The following is a 10,000-nucleotide window of genomic DNA, read 5'->3' as shown; positions in this document are numbered from 1 at the left end:
CAAAGCGAGGGGGGAGGGGGTGGAAAAAAGTGTTTCAGTTCAGGTCCAGGAAGGCGAATACCGAAAGCAAACGGTGGAAAATGGAAAACTTTTCGCTCTTCCGCTAACGAACGGCCTTGTTCCCGGGGCCACCGTTTGCTCCGCTTTCTACGGTGGCCCCGTAGTGCTGGGCCACATCAAAGTTTTTCCTTTTTTTTCGCTCGCACGCATTCGTTTCTAAAGTTCGGACCGAGTTTGGGGGACCGAAAGGAGTGGAGAAAAAAAAATCCGGCAAGAAAAGGGCTAGCAAAAGAGAAAAAAAGAGATGAAAGAGATGCCTTGAATTCTCGGCACACTCGGCGGGTAAAAAGAGGTTAGATAGGGATCGGAGTGGAAATGGAAAGAACCGAAAAGGGATCAGCCAAATCGATCAGAAAGTGGGTAAAGAGAGGTCCCGGCATTAAATCGAGGTTGTTTTCCTTTCGCCTTCGCCTTTGTTGTGTGTGATCGCATCCCTCCTCGGAACCCCTGGGAAACCCGGAAACAGGCAGACGGTGATGATCGGTGTGTCGGTATCGTGCAATTTCTTAACAACGTCTTAAAGTCTTACAAACACCGGCACCAAGTGTTTCGTCGGGAAGTCGGAGGATCCGGGATGGGCGGCCCTTTTTTTCCGCAACCGATGACCCGGGTGCGACTGTACCGCGTTAATCGGATAAACGATTAAAAGTTTCCAATTCACTACGGAAGCGGCTGATTGATCTCCATCCATTTTTGGGCCGTTTGGAATGGAGGGAAAAGGGTATTATCGAGGATGACTATCGAAGGGACAGAGATTATTTCGGTTGACTTATCGGATGTGCGACAGTCGAAACGGAACCGAAACCGAGACGACGTGTTGTTTGCACCGTCACCGGGCGACAGGCAACAAGTCTCCGTCGAAACCGTCCAGAAAGTCGAAGGGCGATTTCAAAAATTAACCGAAAAGCCAGCAAAATGTGGACCCACCATTCACTCTGGGCTCTCGCTCACCCCCAAAGGCAAACACCGAAAAATCTGGTAGGTGTTAATGGTCACGACTAGAACCTACGCAGCCCGTTCTCCGTATGGTGGCATTGGTCTGTGTGTCTGAAGCGTTGCGACCAGAAACAGGCTTAACAGAAACAGTGCTAGATGTTTGATAGCAAACAGGATTCATTCCCAGTGCACACTTCACCACCCCCCCCGGGGGAGGGTGGTTCTTCAGAAGGAGCCCGGGGACCTAGACGCAATGTTCATTTGTTATTAAATAGTGGAAGGAGAATTAATCCCTCCCTGCCTTTGTTTGTCGAAGGATGAAACGATTTGTTTGGGCTTATAAGTGCTTTCTGGAACTGGAAGGTAGGCTTATGTCGTGTCTAGTTCTCGTAACTGTACCAAACCGAGCTTGACATGTTAACGCAAGAAAGCAAAACGACATGCAATACCTTGTTGGTTTCGGTTCAGAGGCTTTTGTGAGCGATGATTTATGTGGTAATGCATTATGCTTAGTAAAATAATTAAATTAACAGTTTTGTTAGCATGTTTTCGCGGGAAAGTGGCCTGAAAAATATGAACTAAAATTATGAAAGTATCTATAAAATTACCTACAACAAGAAGAAAACCGACGAGGGGTCTTGGCCTGCCACAGAAGATTCCGCCACCTCTGGCGTCAGTGTCGATACCGTCGCTCCATTTCGATTTGGGCCTACGAAGGCCTAAGAAGACTTTACGGGTTGGGTCATCGTCTGCCATTCTCATGACATGCCCAGCCAATCAATGCGTACAACTTCGCCTTGTTTCGGATTCTGCATCATTCCTCCTCACATATGGGGCCAAATATCCTTCTGAGAAACCATTGATAGCTGCTCATTATTCCGGTAAAGCTCTTCACTGTGGTTACTCTGCATACAAAAGCTCATCACAGTCCTGTGCACGTGGCTAATGAATTCATTCCGGGAAGCGCATTATCATGTACCACACTCAACTCTGCCGTACACGCTGTTTATGTATCCGCTAACCGATATGCCATCACCGATCGCTCGTGTATCGATGCAAATGGCGCCGCTGGTGCACATCGTCATCGTCGTCGTCGTCGTCAGCGTTCAATGTAGGACACGGAAGAACAGATTTTGCACGCTTCTCTCGAGCGCGCACAGAACACGAAACTGAAACCGGGGCAAAACACAACTTATTCTCCCCCGTGGCATGGCAAACCGTCGCTTGTAAAGCGCTGTTGCTTAAGCAACTTCTCAGTTCACAGTTCATTGGCAGCATCTCCAGCGGGTCTGTGCCGTGTGGTGAGTGGTAACACTGAAAAACCAAGCACCAACTTTCCACACCCGAACACCAGCCAATCATTCATAATCAACATGCAAAACATGCGGTGGAACGAAAAGCAACGAAAAACTATCGCTCATCGAACGTGCTCCACCACGCAGGCCACGTTCGCTAGAGACGCTAGCTGCGAAGGAAAAGGAAAGGAAAACTGCGTCAAAAAAGGCCGAGGAGTTTCTAGTTTTCCCCGGTACTCTTCATGGTCGATAGCACCATCGTACAATTCAATTATGCAAGCAACTCCCCAATATCGTGAAGAACGTTAGACCGTTGGATGATGCTGACGGACCGATTGGCTGGAACCGAACCCGAACCGGTGGTGGGTTGGCATTATTCCAGCATTACCGATGGTTGCATGCCCCGTGGTATGCACGGCGTGCGATGCGATGCGATGCACCGGGTGGTGGTGATGCATTCCCTAGGTAGTCACCAGCGAGACAAGCATCGAAATCAGCTCCAATATTTTATGTATTCATAAAATTTATCAGTTTATGCGGAACGGAACGGCGAGAAAGGAATTGAAATTGCAATTTATTAGTTTATTTAAAAGTTGACGTACTTTATCATCCCCCTTGGCCGGTCGGGTCTGGCCTGGCCTGGCCTGGCCTCGGCTAGAGCCTGGCGACTGGCTTGAGTAAACTTTGTAAATGCGTCGCTGGAGCGTCCTGTAGTGGTATGCAAAAGGGGAGCTATCGAAGCAACAACACGGCGGCGTCGTGACTTTTGGCGTTGGCTGGAGGTTGGCGGGGTTGGAAAATTGGTTATTCATACTGTTTCCGTCGGCGGCTGCTGTCGAGAAGCTTCTAGCGAGAAGCAAAAATTTCTAACAAACTACGGCTAGCCAGCAAGCCAGCAAAAGCACCAGCCAGTCAGCCAACGGTGCTTCGTGCCTTCGTGTGGCGTGACCAACCGACCAACCGACCGGTACGGCGACCGCCAATAGGAAAAGTATCTGATTGAGTCGTTTTTGCGGGTTCCACCCCCTCCACCGTTCGATCCGTTCAAGTTCATCCTTTGGCAAGGCCGTTGATGAATAGACGCTATTTGCCGGGTCAATATTGGACTTCGAGGGGTTCGTGGATCGCATCGCATCGTCTCGAAGCCAGCCACCAGGGCCTACCACCGGGCCTCGATACACAAAGTGGATTTGAATTTTTATGCCTTAGCAGTAAATATAGGATAAAACTGGAATATCTTTCTTTAGGCCGATGACGGAAAAAACGAGGTGTGGAGGTCACTGAGGTTCCACCCGTTCCACCGAGTGCACCACATCAGCCGCTGTCAGACGTGATTAGGGGCTTGTTTGTGGAGTGGTTACTGGGCTGCTGTTCTGTGCCCTACGCCATGTTGCATGACTGTTTTGCCCCAGAACGGTAATGGACACGCCACGGTAAGAGAAACGCTTTCACATCGATAACAGGAGAGGTATCGATTACCTACCGGAATCCTTATTTCTATGCTGAGGTTCAACCTGGGGCTCTGGCTCGAAGCAAAACATTCCAGCACATTTGCCTGGCCATCGAGCCAAATTATTAAAGTTCAATAAACCAACGTTGTTTTTGTTGTGCATCGGCAACCAATGAACGTCGACGCGGTAGACGAATAGTGATTGCTTTTACTACCACCACAGCAACGAGTGGGGGGTGTTTATGGTTTTAGCCGCTTTGAAGAGGCGCGCGTTTATTGAATGTTTAGTTAGGACGACCGAACCGAACCGAACCGAACGATGCACAACAGTGAGCCACGTTACATGCCACAAAACGGAACGGGGCGCACCCGCAAAACCGCAGCAAAATCATCAAAACAAACATCGGATGCCCGGCCTCCCGTCACTCCTCCGTTTTACCGGCGGGGAGGCAGCGGTAATGGAAGCTGCTGATCAAAAGGCATCCCAGGCCCACCTCTCGGTTGATTGGGAAGTAGCCTGCCTCGCGATTCTAGCCTGCCAAGAAGCCCGGGCTCGTTCGTGCATGCACAACTGCACAAATATGCGAGCAAATATGTACACAAATTTCAAACGGCAGCGCGCGTGGTCGCGGTTTTTGGGGCTGGCTGGCTGGCCGGCTGGGTGGTAGGCGTTCAATCGACGAAATTGGTCGTCGTCCTACCGAGCGAGCGGCCGTTGCCTGGTTGCCGAAAATTCACCGTCTGATGTTGACTGATCCCGTGCAGGCCCACGTGCAGACAGTCGGTCTCGGTGTGCTGGCCATTTCAAGCTCACCAAGCACCCTTGTTGTGTCCACCGTAACCATCGTGGTTATGCCGCGGGCTCTGTGTGTGTGTTGGGGGAAAAACTAAATTTTAAGCCCAAAAACGCTCGGTCATAACTCGGCAAGGGGTCGGCAGGAGGTTGGAGTGGAAAGTAGCTGTTAAACTTCGCTAATCTACCATGGGTTTCGATTATTCTGCCTGAATTTCCCGCTGCCCCGCTGGCTAGCTAGCTCATCAGGCAACCATTTTCCAGCCAAATGGTCGTTCGCTCGGTTTTGGGTTCGGCATCAGCAAAATTTCGCTCTGCGACCGTCGTCAGCGACCGCATCGTCATTGCGCTGTGTTCGACATGAGACTTTCCTGGCTTGGCATGGGATGCCGACAGAGCCAAGGACAGAGAAAGGGTTTTTGAGAGAGGGAGGAAGAGAGCGAGTCAAAGAGAGAGGGAGAGAGAGAGTGTACATGTGATGGCTTATGGCGGCTACGCACTCGAACACCACTTCAATCGGGTGTGGTGGTGTGGTTCGAATCAATGTATCCACCCTTGTGCTGCCTACGACCGGCTCGTGGAGAGTTCGTCGCTCCTTTCATCAACATCGATGGAGGCGCCTAGCCGTTCATAACTCGGCACGGGCGGACGACGGCGGTGGCTCAAGGATAAGGATGAGCTTTGATCGAGTCCTGTATCCGAGAGTCTGAAAATACACAAATCTTAAACAGACCAATTTATGATGTTTGCCATAGAGACGGATGGCACGTAATCTTGTGTAAGCATGAACTTGTGTTGAGATTTCTATTCAAGGACCTCGTCAGGATGCTCCCGATTGGTAGTAGTGGCCACCGTGTTCTGGCGGGCGTTGATGGAAGATAGGCCTTTTGCCCGGAGGGGGGCTCGGTATCTGAGGAGTCGGTATCGGTAAGTATCGATAAACCTCTTACGTAGCAACCGATGCTAAGCCGGCGGGTGGGCCAAGACGAGCAACCGCTTTGCAATCTTTGCCAACAAACAAACGCAACTCGGCTGACACAGGAGGAAAGAGAGGGGGATGGGACCTAGTACCAGAACGAGATTGGCCCGATCGTCCCCTCCTGATTGTGCTGTTTGTGTGCCCGGCCCCAGTGCCGGTCCCGAGGCCGACCGCTTTTCATTTGATGCGCCCCCGGAGAAGCAAAGTGATTATGAGAAGATTATCCTCGAAGAATAACAATGAAATGTGTTCTCAATATTTACGCAATGCTCGCTCGCTCGATCGATCGATCGATTTGGAGGGTGGAAGGAGGGGGACGACCAGTTGGAACTTTTCCTCGACCAGACCGACCGATTACGATTTCATTTACACTCGAACCCATCCGTCACCAAGAACTGGTGGACCGGGGGTCGAGCACGCGGCCGAGCTTTGTGAATCGAAGCGTGTAAGACACCATTGCTTATTCATGAAAATCTAGATCAAATGAATTTCTTCTTTCTGTGGTTATCTATCCACCGAAAAACCATCACTACCCGGCTCGGAGCGGGGCCCCGGATGTTGACGAATATTTCAATGTCCGGATGCGGTATCGATAAACGGTTCATCTTGTGGTGCTCGGTCGGTGCCGCGCGTCTTAACATGTCAATCGTTGGCTGTCATTCGAGGATCCATTCGAGTGTAAAAGGCTCTCCGTGGTGATGGTGGTGGTGGTGGTGACGCACGCGCCAAGAATAGGACATCTTATGGTACGTTCGAGTCGGTCGTGCTGCTGCTGCTGCTGTTCCGTCGTGCTTCGCTCCGCATGCTGCCCTCGTTATTGTTAACGATGCAGGCAACCGGAAAAGTGAAACCAAAATAAAGCATACATACCCCACCCGTCCGTGGGACCACCCTCGGCTACATAGCGCCCCTCTCTTGTCTCATGTTTACGTATAGGTCAAAGACTTACCCTGCGCGCTGCGAGTGCCACTTTTCGTTTCGTTATGTTTTATGCAAAACGTTATGTAACGATAACGTTGTTCTTGTGTTTTTTTTTGCTGTTCACTTTCACTACCTCGCCTCCTCGTCTCGCTCGCACAGGGCGCTAAGGGCCGCGTGAGCCCTTAAAAGTTCGAATCGGAAAACAGGCCGAAGACGCGAGCCGCGTATCGTGACATGGCCTGTTGGAGCATGGATTGTACACACGCACATGGCATGCCGCCATGCCGTCGTCCACTGTGTGCGACTCCAGAAGGCAACACATCCAGGCACTTTATGCTGTGCTATCGAAGCAGAAGCGATGTGCGTATGCAAAGCTGGGGTAAGTGCTGCGCGGATTTTCTCGACCAACGTACGACACCACCACTCTGCAATCGACAACGACGACGGCGACGACGATTTCCCAATCGGAACCACGCTACGGTGGGGGACGGGGGGATGGTGGTATGGGTCCCATCTGCAAATATTTTTATCCCATTACCTGACAGGCGATCGGTAAGAACTCACTGAGGCTTCACAAATGCGACCTTTTTACCCTCACGCTGGCCATGCTGCCATGCCGCAGAATATCTTCCGGTGCTGTGCGTGCATCGGCCTATTTGAGAGTGAAAAATCATCCAACATTGGCATTGGACCGGCTTTCGATGGAAATCAAGCGTACTAGAAAATCGGAAAAGCCAGAACGCTCTGTTGGCAGGGCGACTCCCTTTGTCGTTACATCATTAAAGCGATCAGATTAGGATCATGGCAGGGCAACGAACGAAGGGGTATAATTAGGCTCCACTCGGTTCAACCCAACCCAATGACACGGCCAAACGGTTATCAAAGAGTTGAGAAGCTCTCGATGATGATGATGATAATGATGATGATGGTCCTTGGAGCTTTGAACAGATATTCTCCAATCCTCCATGTCGCATGGTACCATTTAGCGAAGCTAATGTGCGGAAAGGAACACTCGATGGAAAAGATTGAATGGCTCGATTTGCGATGCAGCAGATACTTGGTGCTTGGTGAATATCGTGGGCTCGTCTATCTCGCGACAGTTGGTTTACCTTTCAGCCCACTGCTCCTCTCCTGCCATCCATTCTCAGAAACCTGTCATAGCGCGTGTTGATAAGAGGACAATCTCTTAATCTTACGGCCAGTGAACGATAGCCCGGTCACGTTATTATCTTTCCCGGTGTGCAGAAGCGTATTGGTTCGTAGTGACCGAACACGGAGGTTCGATTAATTGAAATAACAATTGTGAAGCGACAAAACAAGCCCACTCACTTTACTTCCATTATCTATCGACCGGTGCCAGTGGAATCGACGGAAGGAACGATTAGATTACGCGTGTACCAATTGAATGAAAGGTGCGATTAATGGCGCGCCTATAAATACGACAGCTAAATGCCGGCGCCCAGCATCAGGTGTGAACCGTGCGACGCGATGAGAATTGTTTTAGCTTTGATCGCTGTGAGCCTCTTGGCCGCTAGCCTTGAGGCGTTGCCACAGCAGGATGTCGAACAACCGCCGGTGGCCCGCTCGGTCTGGAACCGATTACACCGGGAGCCACCGATCCGTGGCGGAGCTCCAACCAAGAAGGCCGCCCCAGTGACGACGAAGTACATCATGCAGCGTTTGGATCATTTCGATCCACAAAACGTGAACACCTGGTCCATGGTGAGTAAAATGAAGACCGAGTGACTGCGACGAATGGTTGGAAAGATTGAATTTTCATTGATTCATCTGGTGTATCTGGTGGTGCTGGTGGTGGTGGTCGCTTTCAGCGTTACATGGAAAATGGTGAACACTACCAAGCGGGCGGTCCGCTCTTTATCTACGTGGGCGGCGAGTGGGAAATATCCGAGGGCAGTATCTCGCGCGGTCACGTGTACGATATGGCCCAGCAGCTGAACGGGTATCTCTTCTACACCGAGCATCGCTACTACGGCAAGAGCCATCCAACCGTGTAAGCCTCACCGACGAACCGGGCACGAAATCGGATCAATCCGATCGCCTGAAGTGACCTAGGCCTAGCTAATCATGTTGCTCTCTTTAAACTCCTCGTTCTCCTCCCTTTCCGCTCCCCCCAACCAGTGACTTGCGGACGGATAAATTGAAATACTTGAACATCGATCAGGCGCTCGCGGATTTGGCGCATTTTGTCATCGAAATGCGCAAAACGATTCCGGGCGCCGAAAGGTCCGGTGTCATCATGACCGGTGGCTCGTACTCCGCGACCATGGTCGCCTGGTTCCGTCAGAAGTACCCGCACCTCGTCAATGGTGCGTGGGCCTCGAGTGCACCCGTGTTTGCCAAGATGGAGTTTACCGGTACGTCAAGTGGATTAGGCGAGTGGCATTAAGTGGATCATCAAACGGCTTATACCACACCTTCGCTCGCCTCTCTTTTATCAACTTTTCGAACAGAATACAAGGAAATCGTGAGTGAAAGCATTCGGCTGGTTGGTGGGTCGAATTGCGCCAATCGGATCGAGCGCGGTGTACAGCAGGTCGAGGAACTTATCGCTAACCGGCAGTACGCACAAGTGGCCGACAAATTTCGGCTGTGCAGTGATGTGGATCTCTCGAAACCGTTGGATGTGATGAACTTTTTCAGCAGCATCTCGGACGAGTTTGCCGGCGTCGTCCAGTACCACTCGGCGGGCGATATTGAAGGGGTCTGTGAGGTGATCGAGTCCGTGCCGAATGAAATGGAAGCCCTGGCCAAGTTCATTACGAGCTCGCTCGGTGGAGGATGCAACAGCTACGGTTACAAAGCGATGGTAGATTTCTACAAAAATGTAGCCTGGAACCATGGGGCAGCCCAGAGTTCGAGTAAGCTTACGAGGAACCGGTAGGGTGTTTGCATTTACTGTCGGCCCTAAACGAGTTGTCTTCTCTTCTCTAGTGCGCCAATGGTTGTACCAGACCTGTGCTGAGTATGGTTGGTATCAGATCTCGGGATCGTCGAATCAAATTTTCGGATCAAGCTTTCCGGTAGAGCTGTTTGTGGAACTGTGTGGCGATCTCTACGATGGATTGTGAGTTGCACTTTGGTAATGAAAGAGAGCTTTATGCTATTAAAGGATCTGTGTCTTCTCTCCTGCTGTGGTTTGTACTAGCTTCGACGAGACTAGGATCGAGAACAACATTGCGCGTACCAACGTCATGTACGGTGGCTGGAATCCGGAAGTAACGAATGTGTTCTTCACCCAAGGTCATCTGGATCCATGGAGAGCGATGGGCATCCAGGCAGATCTCAATGAGCACTCGCCCGGTGTTGTAATCCCAGGTAAGCATCTACTCAACGCCACTAACCCCGCACCTGGAGGCTAATGCTAGTGTCCTCCCCTTCTCCTCTTCTCTTTCCCCCCCACAGGAGCATCACACTGTGCGGACTTGAGCTCGATATCCGCCGGGGATTCGCAGGAAATGCGAGCGGCCAAGGAGAAAATATTCGAGCTGGTACAACAGTGGTTGGCATAATCGGACCGATGTTGAAGAATAAAGAACAAATTACGC

At 51.0% G+C, this 10,000-nt stretch overlaps 2 protein-coding genes across 2 annotated transcripts in view; one reads left to right on the top strand and one right to left on the bottom strand.

Annotated features, from left to right (window-relative positions):
* LOC125959778 (protein sidekick-1-like) overlaps positions 1–10,000 on the bottom strand; it is a 45,663-nt gene that overhangs the window by 34,179 nt on the left and 1,484 nt on the right. The gene's annotated exons all lie outside the window — the stretch shown is intronic.
* LOC125959769 (putative serine protease K12H4.7) overlaps positions 7,887–10,000 on the top strand; it is a 2,541-nt gene continuing 427 nt past the window's right edge. The window contains exons 1-7 of the mRNA XM_049692705.1: positions 7,887–8,156; positions 8,264–8,445; positions 8,574–8,809; positions 8,906–9,313; positions 9,387–9,519; positions 9,601–9,770; positions 9,858–10,000. The exon at positions 9,858–10,000 is cut by the window's right edge and continues 427 nt beyond it. Of these exons, the coding sequence (XP_049548662.1) occupies positions 7,923–8,156; positions 8,264–8,445; positions 8,574–8,809; positions 8,906–9,313; positions 9,387–9,519; positions 9,601–9,770; positions 9,858–9,964 (1,470 nt within the window). The 5' untranslated portion in view covers positions 7,887–7,922 and the 3' untranslated portion in view covers positions 9,965–10,000. The remainder of the gene's footprint in view (positions 8,157–8,263; positions 8,446–8,573; positions 8,810–8,905; positions 9,314–9,386; positions 9,520–9,600; positions 9,771–9,857) is intronic.

The sequence above is a fragment of the Anopheles darlingi genome, chromosome 2 (genome assembly GCF_943734745.1).
Source record: "Anopheles darlingi chromosome 2, idAnoDarlMG_H_01, whole genome shotgun sequence".
Taxonomy (NCBI): domain Eukaryota; kingdom Metazoa; phylum Arthropoda; class Insecta; order Diptera; family Culicidae; genus Anopheles; species Anopheles darlingi.
This window is presented reverse-complemented; position numbering and strand designations above follow the sequence as displayed.